This window comes from Muscardinus avellanarius (assembly GCF_963383645.1).
Source record: "Muscardinus avellanarius genome assembly, chromosome: 1".
NCBI lineage: Eukaryota > Metazoa > Chordata > Mammalia > Rodentia > Gliridae > Muscardinus > Muscardinus avellanarius.
In genome coordinates, this window is record NC_137786.1 from 140,589,418 (window position 1) to 140,616,761 (window position 27,344).

The 27,344-nt window shown below is 44.4% G+C and overlaps 1 protein-coding gene across 25 annotated transcripts in view; it reads right to left on the minus strand.

The window, feature by feature from the left end:
• The window catches only part of NCAM1 (neural cell adhesion molecule 1), a gene marked incomplete at both ends in the record, with an annotated part of 327,730 nt that overhangs the window by 54,801 nt on the left and 245,585 nt on the right, over positions 1-27,344 (minus strand). For 20 of the 25 annotated variants that reach the window (XM_080700221.1, XM_080700238.1, XM_080700220.1 and 17 more), the window contains 6 exons: positions 5,954-6,123; positions 6,813-6,930; positions 7,999-8,136; positions 8,527-8,670; positions 9,672-9,890; positions 11,910-11,984. The exons of 4 other annotated variants lie outside the window; for them this stretch is intronic. In XM_080700221.1, the coding sequence (XP_080556347.1) occupies positions 5,954-6,123; positions 6,813-6,930; positions 7,999-8,136; positions 8,527-8,670; positions 9,672-9,890; positions 11,910-11,984 (864 nt within the window). The remainder of the gene's footprint in view (positions 1-5,953; positions 6,124-6,812; positions 6,931-7,998; positions 8,137-8,526; positions 8,671-9,671; positions 9,891-11,909; positions 11,985-27,344) is intronic. One more of the 25 variants, XM_080700233.1, reaches the window with a different exon arrangement.

Genomic DNA, 27,344 nt, shown 5'->3' on the forward strand with positions numbered 1-27,344 from the left:
GATGTAGAATAGAAAAAACCTTGAGGCAGGGAAACCGATATGGAAGGTCTGGACACGACCCAGATATGAGGGAGCCCTGATTCCTGAATGAGGTTGGTTGTTTCGGGAGGAATAGAAATCAAAGAGCAGATGTGAGAGGGTGGGATGGGGGAAGAAAGGTTTAGAGGAAGTGGGAATGAACAGAGGGCAAGTAGAAATGGGAAAAATCAAAAGAAGGAACCCAATGGCTCAGATTCCTAACGACTAGAAGGATATTATGAACATTAACTCAAGTGAGGAAACCAGGCCAGTCACTGTGGTGGGCTGAGGATGGAAGGAGGGGGTTGAGATGAGTTCATTTTCCAAATGTTTTTGGTAATGCAGGAGACACAAGCATCCCAACGCTGAGTTAAATGCTAAAACATTAGAGAAAATTGAATTTTCCCAATTTAAAACAATTATACTCTGAAATTGCCAAACTTTCCGTAGAAGAGAAAAGATAACACGGCACAAATGTAACTTATTTTGCTCACAGAAAACGAGGCCAGGCTGGAGACAAATGACAATAGTGAATCAGAATTATAGATAACTTTTGCAATAACTTCATTTCCATTATAGTCGGATTCATGTACTAACTGCAAGTAGGCCAATAAACTACGGGTCTTTGATAAACAGAAATGACACTTTTTTGCAGTAAATGCCTGCTTCCATATAAAATCTATATAGCTGAAATATCCTCTTAGAGTTAATCTGTACCAAAAGCCTGCTTAGCAAATTCTTTTTTGATGGCTGGCACAAAGCCACATCTTAATCCAATGAAGCCAATGATCACAAATCTGAGTTGATGGAGTCAAAGGGAATGAAGTGCTCCTGAAGGAAGACTTTTGTGTCTCCCTTGATAAATATTGTCCAGGAGGATACAACTTATGCCGGGTGGGAAGTAAGTGGGCTGTTAAATAGGAAGTTATGGAGGGTTAGGCAAAACAGATGCAAAATAAACACGGAAATAAAGAGATATATAAAAGCTATGTGTATATGTACCGATATGATTTACATGATAATATGATACTATAATGCACCAAATAAAGTAAAAAGAAAAGTTGAATCTCTTCACTGTCAAGCCACCAAATGAAAGGTAAAAGAACCACCAACTGAATTCACTACCCTGAATAGTTGTTTGAGGGTCTGGAGATAGTTGAATTTCTGGCCTCTTGAAACCTAGATTTTGAGACCCAGACAGTATTTGAAGGTCTTCTGACTACTGACCTGACCCAGAGAACTTTGTCCTGGCAGCAAAAAGTTAACAGAAAACAGACAAGGGTCAGTTGACATCTATTAATATTTGGTTTTGGTGGCTCCATTTCCCAGATGGCTTTAAAGGATACCTCGTATAATTCCTTAGACAGGAATGAACTATGTTCTTATTAAAAACATTATTAAGAGAGTTTAATGTTGTATAGTCAATAGAAGGCTGTTGGAAGAACTGCAAGTTTCTCACTGATTGCTTAATCCTCTCTTACTCCAGAAGCAGCCCCACTGTCAACACTAAGCTTAGAATGCCATTTGGGAGTGACATTATTGGGCAAATAAGGACAGATACAGGGTGACTCTACTTATAAAAGGTTCCCTCCCTCTGCCCTCCAGCACCAAGAGGAGTCTCTGCAGGTTTTATCTCCCAGTAGTTCTTGTTCCATCCTAACTAGCTTCTCTTGAGGGCCCTGGTTTTCGGATCCCACCTGCCTCCGTGGGACTTAGTGCCTCAGACTGCGGCATTCCAGCGAGAGCAGCCATCTTGAGTTTTACAAGCATGTCCAGGGCTCTGAATTTTGCCACTGAGAGCCAGCCTCGTCTATCCCCACCTCAATCCAGATTCCAGCAACCTTTGTCCCAGGAGAACCCTGGGGCCACTGCTTCCCTGGAAGGACCACTGGGGGACATGGCCAGTACACCTTCCCTCACGTCTCTGCTGGTCCTTTGCTGTCACCCACAAGGGCTGCGTTAGTCACAGAGGATCAGCTATGCAAGGCTTCTGCCTATGGCAGAACTTGCTTCATCCCACGGTGGTATGCGACCTCAAGAGGATGAGCATGAGAGTCATAATCTGCAGAAACAAAAATACTTCTTCAGAAGGGTATGTGGGGAGCAGAGCAATGGAAATCCATAGCCAAATTTAAAGGGAGGTAGAATGCAACTACTTAGTAGAAACAGCTTCTACAGGATAACTAACTAGCACAATGCATGCTGCAAAGAATAATGTCACTTAGCACTGAGGCATGGTTACAGCAGTGTTTTATTAATTAATTAATTTATTAATTTATTTATTTAGGTGCTCGAGATTGAACTCAGAGACATTCTACCTTTGAGATACAATCCCAGCCCTTTCATTTCTTATTTTGAAACAGGTTCTCACTAAGCTGTTGAAGATCCCACTAAATTGCTTATGCTGGCCTTAAGCCTGCGATCTTCCTGTCTCAGCCCCCTAAGAAATAGGATTAGAGGTGTGTGCCACCACACCTGGATAACCAGTCATACCACCCTGAACGTGCCCCATCTTCTGCTCTTGGACACTAAGCAGGGTTGGACCTGGTTAGTATGTGGGTGGGGAGCAGCAGTCTTTAATTTAGTTACGTCTCTTACTGACTGTCATCATTTCCCAAAGCCACACGAGTTCTGAGCTGTTCTGTCCTATCCTCTTCTACCTAACCACACTCTGCTACTGCCACGAGACCTGTCTGCTTATTCCTAGAGGTGGCCCATGATGGCAAGCCAGAAGGGGAAAGAGCGAGAAAGAAAGAGAGAAGAAAGATGGAGCCCTAACCAGCTGGCCTCTCTCCCTGGCCCCATACAGCCTCTCAACCAATGGGGAGGCCAGGGTGGAGGAGGGAAGAAGGTAAAAAGGTGAAAAAAAGAAGGAAAGGGGGTGGATAGTTGATACCGGTTACTACAAGGAGGCTGTATGCACTCTCAGGATATTACTGAGGATTCTCATTCTGTATTTGATAGTCCCTGTGAGTCTGTGATTTCCTAATCTACCTCTCTAGGAACCCAGTCACCTCTCCTCTGGTTGATATATCCACTGTGCTTCATGTTCACCATCCCAGATACAGTCTTGGCAAAGAAACTGGTGTGTGTGTGTGTGTGTGTGTGTGTGTGTGTGTGTGTGCGTGCGTGTGTGTGTGTTATGCATGAAAGCTAGAGGATGGGAGGACAAATCTGGTCTTGCTTGCTTCCTCACCCCCACTCCCAGACCCTACCTATTCCATTTATTCTATCATGGTCCACATGGCTCCTGAGCCACCACCTACCCGTCCTACCTGGGGCAGGCGCTGCCACCAGAAAGCCTAGGAGACTAGACAAGAGCTGCTCTCAATGAGCCACATTAGAGCTGAGTGTGTTCTGTAGTCTGTGAAGAAAATGGTGGGCTGAGACAGCAGGATCATAGGTTCAAGGTCAGCCTCAGCAACTTAGCAAGACCCTCAGTAAGCTTAGATCTTTTTCCAAACTAAAAAATAAAAAGGGCTGGGGGTGTAGCTTGGGGGTGTAGCTTGGGGGTAGATGCCACTAGGTTCAATTCCCAGTACCACATACACTCACAAGGGAGAGCACCCTAATTCTCATATTACCGGTCACTCCCTAGCCAATTCACACACCATGTATGTGCTATGGGGTTCTGTGTAGCAGTAACCCACACCGTTATTAGCTCAGGAAATGGACACAGATGCTAACTGCCTCGGTTTGAACCCTGGCTCCTTGGGAAGGGTACCTAATCTCTCTGTGTTCCTTTGTAAATGGAGATGATAATGAAATCTATTTCAGAGAGTTGTGATGAGGATTAAAAGAGCTAATTTACAAATAGCACTTCACAGTGCTTGACACAGTACAAGTGCTCCTTTGTGTTCAGTATTATTATTATTACTTTATGGGACTAATGCCCAAAAGAATTTCATAAAGACAAGTGATGTTAGCATGATTCCAGGCTCATCTCCCAGCCACATAAGCTGTGCTTCATTCACACAGATTAATGGCTGCTCCTTCACTTATGCGAATGATAGTGCCTATTGTATGCCAGCTCCTATCCTAGGTGCTGGGAACATCGTTGTGAGCAAAACAGACACAGCCCCTGCTGGCTTGCAGCTCCTGGCCAATACCATGCTATTTTCCTGTCCGTGTCTGTGCATTTCTGAAGATTCTCATCCAGCTCTTCATCTGTAAGTCCCACTTACGAAACAGCACAGTTTTGATGACTTCTCCCAGTTATGTCACACAGATCTTCTTTTCTTATACAATACTATGCATACTGCTACTATGAAATCATTATAAGGGGTTGTCATTTAAAACTTCTGTGTTGGCCATCTACACTAGCCCGAGAACCTACTGATGAGAGCAGCCCATATTATTCAGCTCTGTAGACTTTAGCTGGGTCAACCGCAGTCATTCAAATGTTGCTGACTGACCCTATCTGTTATTATTTATATGTTTATATGTTTATCTCTTTCTCTGTGCTTCTCAGGGTCAAATTCTATTCCTCTCTATAGCCCCTCTGTCTAACAGCATTTGTGCTCAATAAATATTTGTTAAATGAAGGAATAACAGATGCATCTGTCCTTTCCTATAATATGGGAAAGATTAATTTGAGTTAGAGAAAAGACTACAAAAAGTGTTTTTTCATGAAGTTTAGCTTTCACTCTCAAGTCCATACAGGTACCTTGAAGAAACTGATAACCTGTTTCTAAACCCAGTCCTCATCAATGAATAAATAAGATTCATCTGTGATTAGCTGGGCCATTTGCATACAAACACTTGATTTTCAACTGTATGTTTACATACAGTGCTCTTGATCAGGCTAAACAAGCAGGTCCCAAGGCTGGTTCCCAAGTGCGCATTTTAACTACCTGGGAGGAACATGCCCCTGAGCTGCCCGTCAAGCACCTGGACTCTAGCAGGAGGCTACAGTGGACCAGCTTATCTGTGTTTTTAAAAGAGATAAGCAGAGCCATTAGAGTAAACATTTCAAGGCAACAAATTATTTTTTCAAGGTCAGGTCAAAACACACATTTTAGTTCTAAAGTGAACGGAAGTCTACTGAGTTTATAAAGACAAAGCGAATAGAAATGTAGGAGCTCTTTTCAGACTACCTCTGGCAGTTTCACACATGCCAGTGAAGAAAAGCAAAAAAGTGAAGGCAGCCACTGACATTTACCAGGGGCCTAATAGGAGTCTGGTGCTGCTTGGAGCACCAGGGATGAGCAATGTGTAAGCCAGCAAGCCTTCTGCCATCCTGGAATGTACGTGCGGTAGAGCTGGGAGACAACTCCCTAAATAAACAATAATAAGTGCATGAAGAATCATGACTGAAAGTAATAGAAGAGATTCAGGGTGGCAAGTAAGTAGGGGTGGTGGCAGTGATGGGGCAGCTGCATTACCCAGGGTAGCCAAGGAAGGATTCCTGGAGAAGGTGCGTTTGCGCTGATGTATAAATGCAGAGGAGGAGAAGAACAGCTTGGAGGGAATATGTTCTAAGCAGAGGAACATCAGATGGAATGTCCCTGAGATAAGGAGCAAGCTTGGCTGAATCAGATGGACAGAAAAAAGGCCTTTGTGGTGGGAAGCTTTAAATGGCAAGCAAAGCCAAGGAAAGCGGAAGGTGGAGGGGAAGGAAGGAGCTGGTAGCTTGGTCATGGTAGAGAGTCTGGATTTTATTCTAGTTGCAACAGGATGACACTGGAGGATTTTGAAGAGGAATGGTACTTAGGCCATGCTGGCCACCTTGAGTAGAAGGAACCAAGGGAACCCAGGTGGGGAGGCAGGAAGACCAGCTGGAAGACTGGTGGTGTGCAAGTAAGCTTGATGGTGGCTTGGACCAGGGCTTAGTGGTGGAGCCAGTAATGCTTGCCTTTTTGACATATTTAAGATAGAGTAGACCAGGTAAGAGGAGGTGTAGTGGAGCAGTGACCTTGATCCCCACTGCACTCACCAAAGACCTTGAGGTGGATGGATGCATCCTGCTCGCCAGCCTTGTTCTCAGCAATGCAGACATACTCCGCCTCATCATTCTTATCCACCTTCCTGATGGTCAGCTCAGAACTGTCATCGCTGAAGATGTACTTGTCATCATCTTCCTCATTCTCTATCTGTTCCCCATCCCTACAGGGGACACAAATGTAGAGGACTGTGATTTGCCTCGTAGAGTTAAGATATGTATTTTTAACTTGTTTTCACAAAATGCAGACAGACCCAACCCATGAAAAAGAGACTATTTCCACCAAAAGGGAGAACAAGCTGGACATGGTGGTGCATGCCTATAATCCCAGTACTTGGGAGGCTGAGACAGGAAGGTCACAAGTTCAAGGTCAACCTCAGCAACTTAGTGAGGCCCTTAGCAATTTAGTGCGGTCCTGTTTCAAAATAAAAATTAAAATAGGGCTGGGGATGTAGCTCAGAGATGGAATGCCCCTGGATTCTATCCTCTGTACTACAAAAAATTTAAAAATTTAAAAGAGAGGATAGCAACTTATATTGCCACACACCTTCTATTCCTCTACCCAGTTCTCTGACGTAGCCCAAAGGCTGTAAACTATACTTGCAGAGGTTTCAAAGAGAGCCCCCTCCCTGACCCTTGACCAGTTACTGGATGTGCACCCACAAGGCTGAGAGTGAAGGAATAATTCAATACACAGGGCCAGGGCAAGAGAGGCTTATAGAAAAGAACCCCACTCTTCACCCAGTGTTGGTATTTCCAAGGAGTTCATACCCATGTTACTGCCAACACTGAGCGGGCCCTATGACGCCCCTTCTCTTCTAGCCCATGACCCAGGACAACAGCCAGTTCTTACTTTGTCCAGCTCATGGTGGGCTCCGGGAAGCCTTCGGCGTCACACACCAGGGTGACCGACTGGCCCAGGTTGGCGGTGGCATTCACAATGCTCTGCCGGGCCTGGACCGTGGGTGGCACTGAAGGAAAGAAAAGATGTCAGAGGTGGTTGTAAAAACTTGGGAGACGCTATGACTTGGAGAAGGAGCACTTCAGGGGTCCCCACGTCAGAGAGTCTCAGCCGGTGAGTCAAGAGTCCTGGGTGGCTGCAGAGTTAGTGTAAGGGATTTAAACTCATATATATAGTAAAGATTTAATGTAAACAAAATAAACAGTTTGCTCACAAACATGCATTATTGTTTTTCAAGAGTTTGGAAGCCATAAACTTACATTTTACTCACGTTAAAGTGGTATTCGATTTACAGTAGCTATTTGTCATTATATATTTTCTAAATCAGTGCACACTAACCACCAGGATCAGTGGAACATGACATTAAAAAGGGGCTCTCAATACTGGAAAAAATTAGAATCTACTGTTCCTGGTGCTTATAAGGTTGCTACCATTTTGAAATGCACCAACTCACCAAGCGTGACATTTTTCTGGGATTGTCATAAACAACCATGTGCACAAACTGTTTTCACCAAAGGAATGAGAGGGGGAGAGTTTGGCAAAAAATGCATACCAATAGCCAAAACAATTCCAACATGATTTACTTATTTTCTTAGCACTGACATTATAATTTCCTGTAAACACCGTGTAAATGTCAGATCGATTCCACGGGTGTGTTTATTTGACACTGCAAATTAAGATTAATAAGCCCATGGACCATGATTCTGACTATTCCGAGACCTGAATTGATTGTAATATTTTCTCTGCACATCGAACTAGGGGACTTACTTCACAATTATGGTAACTTCGAGAACAATGAGGATGAGTCAGAGTTTTTTTTTTTTATTAAGCATGGGGAAAGTTTCTGGTGCTTCATGACAACAAAGGGCACTGAATAACTAAGAGCCCCCAGAGTGGAGGGAGACCCAAAAGGTATGTATATTAAAAATGAAAGAGACCCTGGAGGTTATGGCAGGAAGGAGATTTGGCTAAGATTATGAATGAGTCCAGACAGGATTGATTTTACAGACCAAAGAGGAAGAAGGTAAAGAGAAGGATGTGGAGGAACCAGGGCTATAGGAAGAACGGATCTCCTCACCATTCACAATGACCTGAATGTCCTTGAAGTTGATCTCCCCCCGTGCCAGGATTCTACCCTCACAGCGGTAAGTGCCCTCATCTGTTTTCTTGATGCCTCGGATCTGCAGGTAGTTGTTGGACAGGACTATGAATCGGGCTAGAAGAGACAAGAGGCAGGTTCATTAAGGATCAGTCAGGAACTCTGAGATCTGCAGACAGGTAGGTAGCTGAGCCTCTTTCTTCTCTTTTAACTTCAGTCTTATGGGATGGAGTTTTAGGCTGAAATAAGAAAATGTGTCCCTGGCTCTGAAATATAGCTGAGAACAAGTCTATTGGAAATTTATCTTTGTCTTTACAGAGAAAATCAGGAGGCTGAATCCACCAAGCTCAGGGTATATAAATCGATTCAGGATCTGGAAACTGCATATGGGTCTCAGGGTACCAGAATCTGAATTCAAGTGGGAATGCTCCAGGGACTGGTAGAAGTAGAGACCTAGGGAATTGGTGAACCAAGGGAAAAGAAGCTACCAGGAAATCCAAGTCTCACCATCTTTTTTCAGGATGACATCTCGACCTTTGTGTTTCCAGATGATGGTTGGGGGGAGGGAGCTGACCACATCACACACGATCACAGCATCTTCTCCCTCCCTGAACTCCTGTGGGGTCGGTGCATTCTTGAACATGAGCTTCTCTGTAAAATAAGCAGGAGAAGAGTGAGAAAGATGGTGGGTTCTCCCACAAGATCCCTTCTTACCAGAGCTATGCTGCCTGGACTTGAATCCCAAGCCTCAATCCATCTAGGCAGTTGTATAACATGGGGTCCCACTCAGCACATGGTCTCAAGTGCAGACAGAGCCGCTGATATAAGGAACAGTGAGTTCTGAGTGCTGAGTTTACTACACTTGGTGCAGAAAAGGGTCTACAGAAGGAAAGGGGCACCTTCATATGGGATGATTCAAGAGATAATGGGAATGGAACCCAACGCCTAGCTGCAATGAATCCATGGTGCACCTATCCTACAATGATAGTGGGAGTCATTGGTCCTCTTTTTGTCACTCACTGACCCCAATCCCCGGCCCTGCCCAAACTTTCCTACAGCAGAAGAAATTCCCAAGAACAGAAGGAAAGCACACTTTTTGGCAATGACTACTGTGGCAATCGATATTGTTCCATTAGCTGTCACCCACTGTGACTCTGGCCAATGGGAGAGACACACGATAATGATGTAATGAGATGCCACCTCCAGACAGGGTTTCAGTGGCAACGGGAACTGCCTGATTTGAGTGGCACCAAGTGTTCCAATAATAATCCCTCACCCCACTGGGTCTTTCAGCTCCACTGCCAGCAGGGTAGGTGGAATAAGAAGGGAATGACTGTATGGTACTCCCATCAGTCAACACTTGGGGAAGGCAAAGAGGAGCCTGTAACTGGGAACTGTGCAATCTGCATTTGGAGAACAGAGGCCAGTGGTGGGTAGCTGTGACCAGTCGGATTCAGAGAATCAACCCACTTCTGGTTTGGCTGAGTACAATTTGAGAATGTACTGGAACTGAGCCAGGTCAGAGAAGACTCAAGAAGAAGACAAGGAACCTGTCATTCCCTCTCTGGTTCATCTACTGCCATCTCATCCATCCACTCACGTATCTTGCTCATGCAAGACAGGGCAGAGAATACAAAAGGGGAGGCTCTTACGGAAGATCTTCACGTTGACGGTGGCCTCAGACTCGCTGCCATCCTCACTGGTGACCACACACTTGTAGATGCCGGCGTCATCGATGTTGGCATTGTAAATAGTGAGCGTAGAGGAAGAATCGTCATTCCACACCACCGAGATCCGCTGCTGGTTTGGGCTGACCTTTTCTCCATTGGGGGAGAACCAGGAGATGTCCTTATCTTTGGCATCTCCTGCCACTAAGGAGGGGAAGATTAATTTTAAACTACTGAACTCTAGAAGACTAAGTCACCTCCAGAGTGACAGTGGCTACTTAGTAAGAACTGCTGGAAAACAAATCGATTGAGGCTGGATGGCCAGGGAGGGATGGCCATTTATGTTAGAACATTATGCAGCCCTCTTCTGGATTCTATGCATAATTACTATATACATGGCACCCCTTAGAGCATTTTGGAAAGAACTCAACAACCACTTCTACTCATATTGCTTTATAGTGGTCCTATTCTTAGTGAGGGAAGAAAAGAGGTTGAGTGGGGAAAAAAAGTGGTTGAGGACCTACTGCACACTGGGCATGAAACTAGGAACTTACATGCCTCACAAAATGGGAAATAAAGGAGTTAGTACATCTACGACTGACCTCCAGGTCAGGTTAGTACATCTACGTCTGACCTCCAGGACCTAGCTGGTCTGAGCCAAATGATCAGCTTGTCTTTGAGGGATTCAATTATGGTTTTCTGAGCTGAAGATGAGAGACACTGGCTGATCTACAAGTGCATATTCCAACCACTTTGATTCTAGCATCTGTGTGCAAAAACTGGCATGGCTGCCGATTTAGCACCTGCTGCCTCAGACAGACAAATTCATCTTACGTGCTGCAAAGAACCTAGCCAGAATCTCCCATGCCTCCTTCCCCTGGACATCCAAGAGGTAGGGACTGTTGCTGAGCAGGCCCAGATGCCAGGCTACAGCAGGGTGAAAGGTTCTGGCATTTGCTGGTCTCAGCTTTGCCCTGACTCTACACAGAGCCTGTTGCAGCCCACATTGCCCAGCCCTGTGCAGATGCTTAGTATGGAAATGAAGCGGTCTTCCTTTCAGGGCCCATCATGTTTTCAATAAATATCGCTATTTGCAAGATGTGCTGTGGGCTCCACGGCTGCATCTCCAGATCACTGAAATTGCTGTGATGAAGGCTAAGCTGGAGCAAATGCATCCAGCAGCCACAGCCCCCTTGCCCACTGCAGATCAGACTCAACGTGAAAGACCAGTCTGTGCCAAAAGCCACTTGCTAAATGCCACAGTTTATACCTAGCTCAGCTCTTTCCTGGCTCTACCATGTTACCAATCCCAGCTGTGTCATAGACAGAGGACCTGAGACCTAATTTGGTATCCTTTCTTCCAGGGGATGATTCTTGATAATTACTAAAAATGGGAATCATGCAATAATTGGAAATGGGGCATATTTCTTTTCAGTACCATGGGCTAAACCCAAAAGCATTTTACCTCTGAGCTACAATCTCAGCCCTTTTTATTTTTTACTTTGAAATAGAGTCTCACTAAATTGCTGAGGGTCTTGCCAAACTGCCAACGTTGGCCTTGAACCTATGATCCTTCTGTCTCAGCCTCTCAAGTAAGGGGATTACAGGTGTGCACTACTACACTTGGAGAAATGGGGCATACTTGTTAAACAAACAATAAGGACAACATGTCTGGCATACCCTAGACGTCTGCTAGGGGCCATGGGTCAGAATATTGGTATTTACAACAGTCCTGCAAACCCAGGATAGATATCTTTGAAACCAGAGATACTAATACCCATTTTACTTTCAGGTAAGTTTTAGACCTCCTTAGATGTTCAAGATCTGGGAGAGTCTAAGAAATGAGACTTAAGCTGACCCACCACAGCATTATTTTTCTAAGCCAGTACTGTTTTCTGGTATAATTTACAAAACTGTGGGTGCAGATAGTGCAGGAGATCTGAACAGCTCGATAAGAGTTGTGTTGAAAGAAACCATTGGGATTCCTCCACTGTCAAGAAGTAGTTTAGATGACACACATAACCACATTGGGGCAGCTCCTGGGAGGAAGGAAGAGGCCTGGGAGCCCTCCTGGCTCTCAAGTGGCTACACTACTGACCCTGGAGCAGAACAACACCTGGAATCCTAGGTGTGGTGCCACAGGCCCGGCACTCACGGGCTTCTGCTCTGCCCAATGGGTTTCTGAGGCATGCTTTGAAGTGCAGCAGAACACAGGACACTTACCTTGGCATAAGAAGAATTTGGATTCTCCAACGCTGATCTCCCCTTGGCTGGGAACAATATCCACCTGCAGAGAAACTGAAAAAGAAAAAAGTCCAGTTCAGCCATACATCTGACATTTTGACAATGAAACCCAGAGCTTTTATTCATAAGCAGGGCACCCCAGCTCACTCTGAGGAAGAGTGAAAGGTTGAGGTTGTTTGGGTGTTGAGAACTTGTCACCCCCAACGTGCCCTCAGCTGGAGCCCCTAAGTGCACGTGGCCTGGACCGTTGCCACACGGAACTGATCTCTCTTATGGTTTAGTGCAAGGTGCCCCAGGAGATCTGCGGTGACCTCTGCCCTAAATGTTTCTGGCCTTCAGGAAGGCTGTGGTTCTGTCCCATCTAGCAGGACTCTGGAGTCACAGAAATAGCAGCTAACCAGTCCCTTCTGAAAGTCACTCTGATGTGTCCCCAGGGCTGTGCCAGGAGCAGGAAGCCCATCACTCCAGAACTCAGAGTCCCAGCAGTCTCTTGTGAATTCCCTTGTCCACCATCCTCAATCATTGTGGAGAGAGGGTCAATGTAAAGATGCCAATTGATTTTGTAAAAGGGGGTGTGAACACATGCCCACCTTACCTCAGGACAATAGGACTGATATACACATTTCCATAATAGGAAGCAAGATAAAAGATCATTGCCCGGTTACTTAGACACTCTTCTGAAATCCTGTAGCCCATGCCCTGCGAAGTTCCCGTATCCCTTGGCTACTTTCCCTGCATTTTTATTTGAATAGCCATAAGCTCTGTCACTCTACTGCACTGATAAGAAAATACATTGCACCAGATCTCACTGATTCCTGTATTTAGTCTGCTCCTTGGTTATCTGCTAAGAGCAGATAACTATTCCTAGTGAAAATATAGTTGTAGCACAGGAAAACAAATGCTGTATTCCTTTGAATTCAATTTCCTTCTTCCCTTCTTCCTCTTAAGTAAATCTGAAAGCCGAAGGCGAACAGAGAGTTGAGCTCCTTAAAGCCGGTCTGAAGGAGGAGCCTGACAAACAGTCCAGGTCGTGGAGACTCAGCCAGCCCTTCCTTCCAACGGCCATTTTCTTTTCACTGGAGGATGGAGGCAAAGCTGGTTGCCATGGTGACCGGCTCACAGGCAGGGCTGCTGCCGCTCAGTTCTACACACATCTGATGAAGAGACTACAGTTGTGCTCAGCAGAATATGAGGATCAAAGAGCCAGCTCGGGGCTGGGAAGGAAGTGCATGAAGGCACCAAACTATTGGGGATGCAACCTTCCTAACTATCCACCAACAGACAAAGCAGGTTGCGGAAAAAGCCAGGGATGCTGTGGTAGAGCCAGAAACTGAAGAGGGGGCAAGGGCGAGGGTGGGGAATGTGCAAGGGCGAGGGTAGGGGATGGGGCATGGGATGGAGGCAGGGCAGGGTGTTGAACTCTCCTCTGTGAGAGCAAGGCAGGGGAGCACAGCGAGGCACTTTCAAACACTGGATTGGAAGAAGTATTACCGTAATCTCGGGGTGGCTGTTCTGACCCTTACTCCTTCTGCCCACAATTCACTTGGAGCGCTAACATGAATTCGTAGCTGAGGACAATGACAGATATACCCCACCTCTCCTGCCTGGAGCCCCAGAACATAGTGCTGGCCAGGACTGCTGCGTCCACAGATGCGGGGGAGACCGGCTGTGCAGTTTTCCACCTTCAATCCTCTCCCAACGGAGTTAGGTAGCGCTCAGTTCTACACCCACATCTGGAAGGATCTCAGACATGACCCTGTCCTGCCTCCTCACTGTCCAGATGAGGAAGAGAGGCAAAGCGACTATCCTACAGCCACTTCTAGTTAGGGTCAGAGTGCCCTAGCGTTTTCAAACGGGTGTGATAAATGTGTGTATGAAATCGCAGGGAGCCCAGGTCTCCTGGCTTCCAGGTAAGTGGTCTGTGAACTACTCAGGGCTGCCTCTGTGTGGAGGGCAACGTTTCTATTTGGTATAATGAATGGTCTGCGGCTCCTCAGCTTCACTGTTTCTTAAAGAACAGAACAAGCAGGGCTTTGATACCCCCCCTTCCCGGTCTGTAACGGAGGAGCCCAGGCCCTTACAGAGGGGACAGAGGTCAGTGCCGGCCTCAGGCCAGCCAGCCCCTCTTCTACTGCTTTGCTTGGTTCACACTGCTCGGGAACCATGGGCCTACAAAGGCCAGACGCTGTGCGCACACCATCCCTCACCTGAGTAATGGGCCTTCCTGCAGTTTACGGGGCATTCCTTAGAGAATTAGAGGCATATTTCTGCCTGGAAAGTTCACTGGCCCATATGCTGAACATTAGCAGCCAGCTCCAACATATGGATCCCGTTACTCCAGTGGAGCCCTCACCGCTGCCAGAAGGATATTCTTGTCCTGATTGAAAAAGCAGACTTCATTTTTTCCCCCCTTCATGCTCTTTTCAAAAAGAACATGAGTCTCAAGGGACAGCCGGGCTGAAGAGTTTTCATCCCTAAATGTGGCCAGGATCTATCGTTGGGCCATGGAGAGAAATGAGAATCAAGAATTTCAAAGGCATTCCCAGCTTCCTGGGATTTCATACACACATTTATCATCACACCAGTTTGAAAAAGAAAAGGTCTTCCATTGACACCCCTGGCCGTTTGCACACATGGAAAAGATAGTGATTCCTCCCTCAAAACACCAGACAAGGCCAGACCAGAGGAGCCCCAGACACTGTGCAAATCAATGCCTGGCTGTTTTAGACTGTAACACAATTGCTGATTATTCTCCTGCAAATGCTAAGCCTCGAAATGTAATGTTTATTGATGGTAAATGGAAATCCTGCTCCAAACTCAAAGCTTCTGCCTTCCACTTGGTGTTTCTTCCCTCTATTTCTCTATTATTACTTTCATGGTTTTCAAATAAAAATTCCTACTTCAAGTTTCACCATCTCTGTTGCGCCTATAAGTGAAATTTCCTAAGCAGGCACAACACATACCTTTAAAGAAACATATGAAAACATTTCTCCCAAGCAAAGTGGCTCATCTCCTCTTTCTATCAACATTCTCCATGTAAACACCATCATCTTAGCTGCATGCAAAGATTGCAAAGACCCATGGGTACAGACCCAGGCATTTGGACATGGGCCCTGGGGGGCAGAGCTGGCATCATTCAGCTATGGCCACACCCTCCAATAGACAAGCATCCCTCAAGCTCACCTGCCCAAACTCGCTGCCCAGTTTACAAGACACACTATCTCTGCATCTAACCTCACAAGAGCTCTGATCGATGGGAAGACTGGTAGCACTGTCTTCATTTTATGAAAGGGGAAATCCAGGCTCAGAGATATGAAATAATTTGCTGAGCGTTACTCCACCAATGAACAACAAAGCCAAGAATAAAAATGATCTCTAAGACTCCAGCTCTTACCTACACTCCCCAACTATTACTTTTTTACACCCTCTGAATGGGTTCGTCGTCCGTCCTTCCTTCCTTCCTTCCTTCCTTCCTTCCTTCCTTCCTTCCTTCCTTGCTTCTTCTTCTTTATTTTTTTTATGAGGTACTGGGGATGGAACCCAGGGACATTCTACCTCCGAGCTACCCTTGAAACAGGGTCTTACTGAGTTGCAAAGGGCCTAAGTAGTTGGAGCTGTCTGTGAACCATGATCCTCCTGTCCCAGCCTCCCAAGTGCTGGGATTACAAGCATGTGTCACCATGTCCAACTCTAAATGGGTTTATTACCACCTGTTGGTTACCATTTGCTCTCTTTCCAAATCATGGGCTAGAAAGAGCAGAATCTTTACTCAAAAATCTTATAACTAAGTTGGTTTCTCTCCTGGTTAACTATAGCTGGCTCTTTGCTCACCAAGAGTGATAGCATTATAAGTCCCTTTTTACAGGTGGGGAAGCAGAGGCTCCAGCCCTTATGTACAATCAAGATTCAGACTTGTGTTGAATAGAGTACAAAGCTCCAGCCATTTCTCCCACACTATTCTAATACTGTGAACAGACAGAAAAAAGTTCTGTCTCTTAAGACCCAAACTTGTCCTTCCTATCTCACTGAGTGGAAAATAGCCCTGTGGGAGACTGATAAGTTTTAAAATATGTTTTCAGTTGAAATGTCTTTTTTTTAAAAATTGATGAATATTCTGAAAGAAAAGTCGACTTTTTCAGCAAACAGCTTCAGGTATAAGAAGTTGTTTTATAACTCCCAACTCCCTAGCACAAGTAGGCTATAAAGTCTTCGTTGCTAAAGAAAAGTGAATTAAAATTTTGCTTCATAAAAGATGACAAGGTGCTTATCAGAAGAGGTGGGAGATCTTGTTAAGGCAAAGCCACAGAGAAGAATCATCCTGATTTCAAAAAGGGGTTCACAGATTTCAGTCAGATCTGTAACTTCCTGTAGCAGTTTAATTTTACTGGTTTTCTTTTCAGATTCTAATATGCTTGAGGATGTAGGAGCTGAGGGCAGAAAGAGAACTGAGGTCTGTCCTGTGGCTGACTGGAAATACGTTCCTGTTAAGAGGTTATAAAGATGCCGGCTGCTGAGGAAGAGAGATGAGCCTGCAGATGTACAGTGGGCCCAGAGGGCCGATGCAGACACACCTGAGGAAGGTGCCCTGCTCACCAACCTAAGAGCTGGGTAAACTGCAGAGAATCCATCTATCCAGTGATGGTGCCTGAAATGAGGGAATTTCCTAGAACCTATTTAATAATGACTAAGGGCTTCTGAAAGCGATCGAGTTGTAGTTCTACATTTATTTTGTTGGTGATTGTATTATAATAAATGAGTCTTAAATATCATATATATGTATATGAGTTTAAATATATATACAAACAAACATACACACACACATGAACATAACCATGTTAATGGAGAATCGTATTTCCTTCCTTCTTTTTTCCTTCCTTCCTTCCTTCCTTCCTTCCCTTTCTTCCTTTCTTTCTTTTGTGGTACTGGGGATTGAGCCAGGGGTATTCAACCTCTGAGCTATACTCTGATTCATATTTTATTCTGAAACAGGGTCTTACTAGGTTGTGGAAGGCACAACTTAGCCTTGCTAAACTGCTGAGGCTGGCCGTAAACCTGTGATCCTCCTGTCTTAGCCTTCCAGGTACTAGGATTACATGCGTGCACCCCTACATCTGGCTCTGGTTTTCTTTTTCAAAGTATAACTGAGTGCTAAGGCCTCTTCCACTTGATAATACCTGTGGGAAATCCAGATGTACAGATCAGGAGCATAAGCACTGGGAACCCCACTTGCCCGTAACACTAAGCTCTCATGATTAGCAATGTACTCAGGGGAAGACAAAAGGGCCTCTTCACTGTTAAACATACCAAACACAGTGAAATTAAAGCAGACTCCAATGGAGCAGTACTGAGAGGCGGTTAAGACCCAGGATTCTGGGTTCAAAGGCCTAAGCTTGAATCTCAGCTTGTTTCACTTATTCCCTGTGTGATCTTGGACATGTTTTTACCCTCTCAGTGCTCCTCTGCAAAATGGGAAAAATAGAACCATCCTCCCAGGATTTTGAAAAGATTAAATGAATTAACATGTAGAACACATCATGTAAAACACATCATAAACACTTAATACCTGTTGTGTATTTTTACCCTTAACCTACTGTAATGGTCCTTACCAAAGACATGATTTCAGTTCTCATTTCTGATGGAAGTAATGTTTTCCTTTACGGTTTAAAAGAAAGTAACTTACCTGAATGCTTCACTCCATGATCAGGCGGCCTCTTTCTACTTGCCATAGTAATTCAAGATATTTTATTTATTGGTTGGATATAAAATACTTAATTAAATCAGAATGAAGAAACAATACTGAAAGTATTGGTCTAGACAAGTCATTCCCCTCAGCCTTAGTGTTTTTATCTTAAAATGGGGATTATAATAAAACTGAACTCATGTTGTTGGATCATCACAAGAATTAAACAGTCAAGAAAGGGCTGTGGTTAAGAACACAGGGTCCAGGGTCAGGGAGACCTGGGCACAAATTCCATCTCTGACACTTGGTAAAGTGAGTTGCTGAGTGAATCTCAGAGCCTGTTATTGCTCATCTGTCAATGAACCCAATGATCCTATAGACCGCATAGGGATGTTGACATGATTTAGAAAGACAATAGATGTATGTAGTGACAATACAAGGTCAAGATGCATTTTTTAACAGTGCTTGGCACTTACACACTCCCAACCCCAAATCCCTAAATGATGCTTTTATCAGTAGGAATAAGATAGCAGGAATTTCTTGCACACTGCTAGATTCAACCTGACCAAAATGTAGTAAGGTATACGAATGCATTTTTAAGGATACATACACAGTGATGTATACACTGAGATCTTCAGGTGTGTATATGTGAAAAATGAGCTTGTCTGACTGATATAAGTGTAAGAAATAGCTGGACATAGGTACACTTATCTCATTGGGGAAGAGAAATATGAATAAATTATAAAGAGCTGGGCGTGGTGGCACACACTGAGACAGGAGGATTGCAGTTTGCGGCCAGCCTCAGCTACTTAGTGAGGCCCTTTGTAACTCAGTGCGAACCTGTTTTAAAATAAAGAATAAAATATAGGGGTGGGGTGTAGCTCAGAGTTAGAATGCCCCCTGGGTTCCATCCCCAGTACTGCAAATATATATTAAGGATGATGGAGAAGACTCACCCATTTTGTGTGTGTGTGTGTGTGTGTGTGTGTGTGTGTGTGTGTGTGTTTGTGGTACTGGGGATTGAACCCAGGGGCAGTCTACCTCCGAGCTACACTCCCAGCCCTATATTTTAGTCTTTTATTTTTTGAAACAGGGTCTCACTGAGTGCAAAGGGCTCCCTAAGTATCTGAGGCTGTCCACGAACCATGATCCTCTGGTCTTCGCCTCCAGAATGCTGGGATTACAAGCGTGCGCCACCACGCCTGGCTCTAGAAGTCATTCTCAGGGCTTCCAATCTTTAGCCAGCCGAACTGTGGCCTCATCTATATAAATCCTGTGAATTTGAATTCCCATTTAAACCTGAACACCCAGACATAATCTAGTAATCTAGCTTTCAAGTCAATGGAGATAAGTTTATAATCAAAGTGTTGGGGAACCTTCTGTGTAAAGTTCTCACAGGACCTTGGACTCCTGGGCCTTCTCCCCCAAACATGAGACAAGCTAGAAAGTATAGGAAACCCCTCTTAAAAGCTGAAGGCTTTCCTGGCCATGAATAGCTGATATGTGACAGCAAAATGTGAGTCTGGAGGAGGGACAATGACTCTTGGTGGTGGTGATGGGGTCATTTATATGCCATTAGGATGGAGAAATCAGAGTTTTCCAGTATAAACACAAGTCCTACAGACAGGAGGCAGTTAGTTTAAAGACATCCCTAAACCAAATTAACTTAAAAGAGACACTGGACCTTTACATTCATATACTCAGAAGGTGTCCAAAATCCATCATTTTAATAAAGCCACCCAAATGGGCCTTATTCCATGTACACACCATGGAATAAGTAATCCTGGTGAAAATTCTCTTTAACCTCTCCAAATCCCATGACTCTTCCAAACATTGTGATAGAAAGGAGTATCAAGATGAATATGAGCCGGGTGTGGTAAGTCCCAAGTACTCTAATTCCAGTACTTGGGCAGCTGAGACAAGAGGATTGCAAGTTTGAGGGCAGCCTCAGGAACTTAGCAAGGCCCTCAGCAACTTAGAGAGACCCTATTTGAAAAAATAAAATAAAATAGGGCTGGGGGTGTAGCTCACAGGTAGAACATGCCTTGGTTCATTTCCCCAGTATCATGAAAAAAAGAGAAATAAGATAAACATGATTTCAGAATTCTTTAGCATTTTATGCAATGTGTGTGTGTGTGTGTGTGTGTGCGCACGCGCACGCGCGCGCGCGCACATGCGTGCTACTGGAGATTGAATCAAGCATGCTCGGCAAGGGTTCCACCAGTGAGCTACATTCCCTTTTTGAATTTTATTTTCAGACAGGATCTCACTGTGTTGCCCAGGCTAGCCTCAAACTTGAGACCCTTCTGCCTGACCTGTCCCAACCCCAAATAGCTGGGATTACAGGTGTGCAGAGACATACCTTGCTGCTCTGATTATTTATTATAATATTATAATATGAAAGAAAATATTAAGCCTCACTGCACAGCTGAGGCCTCTGACTACTCTGATATCCCATGACTGGAAGTGTCTATAAACTGTGGTACCAAGCAACAGAGGCCAAGCTGCCAGAGGCTCTATGTTTCAGCCTAACAATTTCTACTCACTGCTGGGAATTTGTCACAAGTGGATGCCGCCTCTTTTCTGTGAGTCTGGCTTCAGATAAGATGGTTTCTCAGTCTCCTGCTACATCAGGCCAGGAATGTAGAGCCATAGAGTAATAAAAAAAGTTGGAGCTGCTCCTTCAACTTACCCTTGGGAACACTACTAGCAGATATCCAGAATGCCTGCAGCAAGGTTCCAAAGCCCTGAGTTGGCCTCACAGCCGACTCTTGACCCAGGGCAGCTTCTTGCTTCTGTGTCTTATTGTTTTTGTGTATCTTCAGTAGCTACTTTTGTTTTCTCTTTGCTCAGTATGCCCTAGTCTCACCTCCATCCCCATAGAGCAAGAGCCACCAAGTGGAGAGAATCACTCCATCAAGTCAGCTAAATAAGCTGGACAAATGGCGCGTGCTCCTGAGTCCTGTGGCAAGCTGATTAAACTGTCCAATGTGTTCCATACCCGGGGCACTTTTTAAATTGAAGCTTGAGCTCTTTGCTCCCTTTTCTGGCCACCTTTCTGTTCTTTCCTCTTTTCTGGTAGATCCTGATGGTAAGCCTGCATTTTGCATGAAGCTGAATTACTAAAATGTAGGGCAAGCATGCAAATAGATGTTTGGAACTCGGCTAAGGTTCTCCAGATAAACAAAGTACAATCCATCAACCTGCCCTGATAAGCCAGGGCTTCTTGGTATTTTGCTGCCTTCTATGTGATTGTACCCAGGATATCCCTGACAATGTAGTCTTAGGTCACTCTCCGGAAACCCTGCTTTGACAAAATGACTCATCGAAGCTCTTTTCTTCCTGCCATAAAAAGGTACTGATACAAGGCAGATCATCTCCTTTCCTCCAAACAGCTTCTGCTAACATGGCAAGAAGCTGGAATTACATCTTTCAATATTTGTCCAGCTGTTGTTTGCAGATGTTGTATTCTTCACACTCAGAAAATAGAAATTTAGAGAATGCTGGCATGCAGCTTCATCCTGAGAATTTTAGATATTGCCCGTGTCTTTCAAAAATGTCCTTATGTGTTGATAGCATTAAGCACATCTGGGCTATTGAAGATACAAAGTGTACAATCTCTCAAACAACCAATGCAAAGAACTGTTAAATTTGGTTTCCACCAAGTGAAAAACCGTCCACTCTCAAAGATGTATGTGTGGTTATTATGTGCCAGTCAATGTACTAGGCATTTAACTCAATCCTTAACTCTCCTAGGGAATAGGTACTGTTATCATCCTTTCTGACAAATGAAAAGGCTGAGGAACCAAAATGTTAAGCAACCAGCCCAAGGTCATGGAGCTAAGTGGTAGTCAAGATTTGGACTCAGCCAGGCATGGTGGCACACACTTGCAATCCCAGCATTCAGGAGTCTGAGACCAGAGGATCTCAGTTTGCAGACAGCCTCAGCTACTTAGAGAGGCCCTCCGCAACTTAGTGAGACCCTGTTTCAAAATAAAGAATAAAAAACAGGGCAGGGGGTATAGCTCGGAGGTCGAATTCCCCTGGGTTCCATTCCTAGACCCATACACACAAAAAATTGAACTCACATTGAGACCTTGCTTTTGAATATGAATTTACACAGTCAGTCTCAAAGGCCAACTTTGATAGAAAGGAGTGGGTTTTCTGCTGAATGAACTGGCACCCAAGTAGAGAAAAACACCATTGGCTAGGAGCCACCTTGACTCAGACCCTGGGATATACAGTTTCTGGACACTGGTTGCTCACCTCCTGGTCGCTCTCTCACAAGCCTGGCAGCTTACACTCCTCCCTCTGCTCTTCTTACCACCCACAGCCTGGCCTCCATGTGTCTTAGCTCAGTGCCCAGCACAGGCAGCATAGTTGAGTTTTCCCATTTTGGGTTTCTCCCTATCCCCTAATCCAAGCTCTGGGTAAGATCTGGTCTTTCTTTTATAGAATGTACACATTAAATTACTCTTTAGCTGGGCATGGTGGCACACACTTGTCATCTCACTACTTGGCAGCCTCAGCAACTTATCAACATCCCCCAAAACTTAGTGAGTCTCTTTCAAAATAAAAAATAAAATGAGACTGGGCATGTAAGCTCCTAGGTAGATATGTATAGAATGCTCCTAGGTTCAATTCCCAGCACCAAAACAACAACAACAACAACAACAACAACAACAACAACAACAACAACAAAAACAAAACAAAAGAAAACAAAAACTCTCTTTGATGACAGGTAAACTATGACTGCTTTACCCCCACCGTTGCAGGCATGTGTGTGAAGTGGATTATTCCAGAGGCTCAGCCTCTGCTCTCTCAAAGTAGCCAGGCTTCTGAAGAGGCCATCTGCAGAGTGCCCATGGTAGAGGGGCTCCTGATGGAGGTCACCCTTTTTCCTACTGGATGAATAGTTCATTTCCAACCCCCGCTGTCACTGCCGTCCCCCATCAGATGGTGCCTGACCTGCTGGATAATACATTGAGCTAAGCTATGCATTTTTTTTTTTTTTGTAGTAGAGATTGAATCCAGTGATCTTCCACTTCTGAGCTATTTTTTTTTGCTATTATTATTTTTATTTATTTGCTATTTTTTATTTTGCAATATAAAAATTTGAAGTGGGTAGAGTAGGAGACAGCCCGACCATTTAAATAACAATTCTCCAGGTAGTATATCCATTGTTCTGAGGAAGGACTGGGAAGGACTTTGCTGTTTTCTTGAGTTAGGGAGCCGATGGAGAGCTTTCCCCAGTTACACAGCCCTCCATCAGAAATCAGTCAAAACTCAAGTGCCATATTGTTACCACCATGGCCTCTTGGGAGCTGAGAGTCCAGCTCAGCCAAGGCCCGGGGTGAGGAGGGAAGAGGAAGAGGAGAAGACAGTGTCTGTGGGTGTGCTGGCACATCTGAACTGCATCCTCATTCTTAAGTCTGTGGCATTTCATCTGCCAACATCATAAGCCATCTATGCACAGAATTACCCATAACATTACTTTCTGATTCTCAGTTAAAAGACCTCTGACTGCACTTTCAGCCTCTTTCTGTCTCCACACAGTGTTATTTCAGAGACTAGGAAGAGCCCCATGGCCCTGGCACCGCAGGCTGGTTCCTGATACTGTCTTCATTCTTGCTACTTTTACCTTATGATTTATGTGTCAAATAACAGCAAGAGCCGCTGGCTGTGCTGAGGTTGCTATTGGTCTCTTTTGATAATAACACATCAAAGGTTTGGGGAGAGTTTATTGGGAGGACTGAGGAAAATGTCCATGGGGCAGGAGCAAGGGGGTTTGGAAGAACATAACCAGCCACACAATTCTGATGTCCGGGTTCTCCCCATGTGCTACTTACACTCCTTTCTTTATGTCCCATATAAGGTTGCAACCCTAAAGAGCTGCTAATAAGTCATAAAAATTGAGCATGGCACGAGATCCTTCTATTCTAGTTTTGTACCTGGGTTTTGTAGTATTTAAGCAACCCTTATTAAGGCTTTTCATTATTCACTTAGATAACTCCCCTCCTCCAACCCACACCAAACTGTCCTTGACAAACTCACTGTGCTTTATGGAACAGGCAGGAGAGTCTTTTGAACCCCTGCCTGGGCAATCGAAAGTGGGAACATTAAAGAGGCCCCCGTGGCACCATGTCATAATATGCTTTGATGATCAAGGACTAAGTCTGAGGGGATCTCAAGGAGCAAATCCAAAGGTCAGGGATGAATAGCAGTGCTCGCCCATGAGAAGCAGGAGAAACCACACTCATCTGAAGGCAGCAGAAACTTCTTTCAGGAGGAATTTCACAGAGAATGCTTAACTACCCTGCAAGGTGACAAGCCCTAGTTATGAGTAACTTTAAAACCAAATAATTCGACTTGCCTACTCCTGGATCCTCAGTGTTGATATCTGAGTGAAAAGGAAAACCTACCAAGAGACAAACTCTCTCCTTGGGGAAGTTTGTGGAAGGTTCCTTCCAGACACAGGGGACCAAATTCCTTTCTTGAAAATGAGAGTTTGAGGTGACCCTGCCCTGGTCACTGTACCACATCTAAATAAGGGACGTGTTCAAGAATAAAAATAATAAGTATTGGCGAGGATTTGGGGAAATAGGAACTCTTAAACACTATTGGTGGGACTACAAATTAATACAACCACTTGTTCCATTCCTAGTTCCATTAAACCACTAGGTATAGAACCACCTTAAAACCAAGGTATGCCACTTTTTCCCCCATAAGAATTAAAGTGAGAATATTAAGGTGATTCGTGCATACCTACATTTATAGTAGCACAACTCATAGTAGCCAAATTATGGAACCAACTGGGTGTCAACAGATGAATGGGCAAAGAAAATATGAAGCCAGGTGTAGTGGTGCACACCTATAATTCTAGTAATGAGACAGAAGGATCAAGGCCAGCCTCAGCAACATAGCAAGACCCTGTATCAACATGAAAAATAAAACAAAATAAGGGGGTCAGGGGCAGAATGCCCCTGAGTGCAATCCCCAGTGCCCCAGCAGAAAAGGAGAAAATGTAGTGAATCCACACAAGAACATTTTACTTAGCCATAAAAAGGATAAAATTATGTCACTTGCAGAAAAATGGATGAAAATTTGCATAAAAATGGATGAAACTAGAGATTACTATGCCAGTCTTAGAAAGTAAAGAGTTATAGTTTTTTTCTCATATGTGAAATCTAGAGAGCAAACAGGAAACAAAAGAGACTTTAGATAAATGAGGAAATAAGCCAGTAGAATAGTGGAAAGAGGAGGGAGACGTGGAGGAGAAAATGAGGCTTGAGCAAGGGGACAATTAAAATAATATTTTGTCCGTACATGGCACCACTACCAAACTCACCAACATGTATAAGGAGGGAGAAAGGGGAAGTGGGGCAGGATATGGAGGAAAAAACACCAAGTGCTGTGTGCATGGTGTATTTGATCCATCACCTTGGAACTCACTATGATGTATAATTACAATGCAAGAATAAAAGTAAATAAATAAGGGGTGTGGGTGGAATGAAGGTACAAAGACACACAGACATAGAAACACAGACACAAATACCGACATACACAGATATGCAAGCTCAGGCAAACTCAGACAGACAGACAGACAGACAGACACACACACACACACACACACACACACACACACACACACACCTTCCTCACACCATCTTCCTGGACAGTGAATTCCCCTCTGGGAACCAACCCTGTGAATGTTCAAACTGCTGTCAAGTCACAGTCACTGGGCAAAACTGAGTCCCTATAAAAGAACTCAGATCCCCGGCCACTAAATTTTACTTCTTTAAAAATAGAATCACACTCAACAGTAACTAAACTTAGAGGTCCAAGAACTAGTTTCTAGTCCACATTGGACTGATAGTAACAAAACAAGAAGCCCCAAGACTATGATGAATCCTAACTTAGTCAAATAGGTGGCACTCACACAGAGGCTGTTTTTTGTGTTGAGATGCCTAAGCTGCAGTTTTATCCCCATGAGAAACTCCCCAAACCCCATGCCCAATGTCTCCAGGGATTCAGACAGCCCCTGTTGCCACTTCTGCTGTCTTAGGTAGCAATACTTCTACCTCTCTCAGGATAGGTGTGTAGTCCTCCTGGGGAAGCCAGGCAGCTCCCTTTGAAGTGTGGTTTTTATTCTCTGATCAGAATACTTGGGGACAACACGGCCCTGGTTCCATTGGGTCAGGGTCTCTGAACAGGCCTTCTATCTAATGGCACCCTTCCCTTTGCTTCTCTTCAGCCACCTGGCCCCACACTCCACAATCCCTAATGTTGGCTGTCTGAATACAGTTTCATGCCATATAATGTTTTGGTCAACAATGGACCATACTCATGATGTCACCATCCTTACAACAGAGCTGGAACATTCCTATTGCTAGTGATGTAGCACGACTCATCCCTTGCATGTGTGTGCTGGTGCATGTGTAAACACACCTGCTGCACTGCCAGTTGGATAAAAGCACATCAATACAATTACGGTCAGAACATAAATAATGCTCAGTAATAAATGACAATGCTGCTGGTTTATATGCTTAGTATGCTCTACTTTTTATCATTATTTTAGAGTATACTTCCCTCCAACTTATACACAAAATTGACTATAAAACAATGTGCCATGTTACGCCAGCAGCAGCCTTATACGTCTTGTGTTTGCTGCATCTCTTGACTACATGAAGGCTCTACCTCCCGGGACTGACCTGTACCATCTGGGTTTGTGTCAGTACACTCGATGATGCTTGCATAACAATGAAACCTGCTAATAATGCATTTCTCAGAATGTATTCACATCGTTAAGCAATGTGTGACTGCATAATGCTAACAGACAGATGTCCTCCACACCCCAAAGTAACAACAGCAATGGGCTTTGGCCAAAAAACAAAACAAAATGACTATATATATATATATATATATATATATATATATATATGTACACAGACATCCTATTCATGCAATATACCTCATTTTATAACAAGGCAAACTGCTTTTATTTCTTTCTTTTTTTTGGTGGTACTGGGGTTCCTGGAAGCCCTTCTACCTCCGGGATACACTCCCAGACCTATTTTATATTTTTATTTGGAAACAGGGTCTCTTAAGCCAGCAAGGCTGGCTTCAAACCTGCGCGATCCTTCTGTCTCCGCCTCCCAAGCTCAGGGATTACAAGCGTGCGCCACCACGCCCAGCTAAACTGCTTTTATTTCTATAAACAAGTCATAGCTGTCAGGATCACTATTTGGCCTTTAATGACACCAGTATCTTATAGAAAGCTATTAAATGGTAATAACATGATAACCCAGTCTACTGAAGGACTGGAATTGCTGAAATAAATGGCAGAGAAAAAGAGCAGGCAATCCCAGCAGTAGTCCTGAAACTCCCTCTGGGACCACCAATCTGCCTTCACATCTCATCGGCTCTCTGGAGGCGCAGTGATCACTCTTGACTACTCTTCTTTGATATGGGGTCTATACATATCTCATGTCTCACAAAGTATTTCTCACAGAATCCATTTTAGTGAGCTGCCACATTTTGAATAGCCTACACAGATCTTACCAAAACACATACACGAAGACCCCTAATCTGCACACAATCAGTTTCTAAAGTTACTGGATTACAAGTTCTGCACCTGGCCCCCAGCTGAAGAGAGGTGATGAGAAAACCCAAGTTTTCCCTCAAAACTGCCAGGTGAGTTAGAAGGCTAAAAATATCAAACAACCAGACCTCCA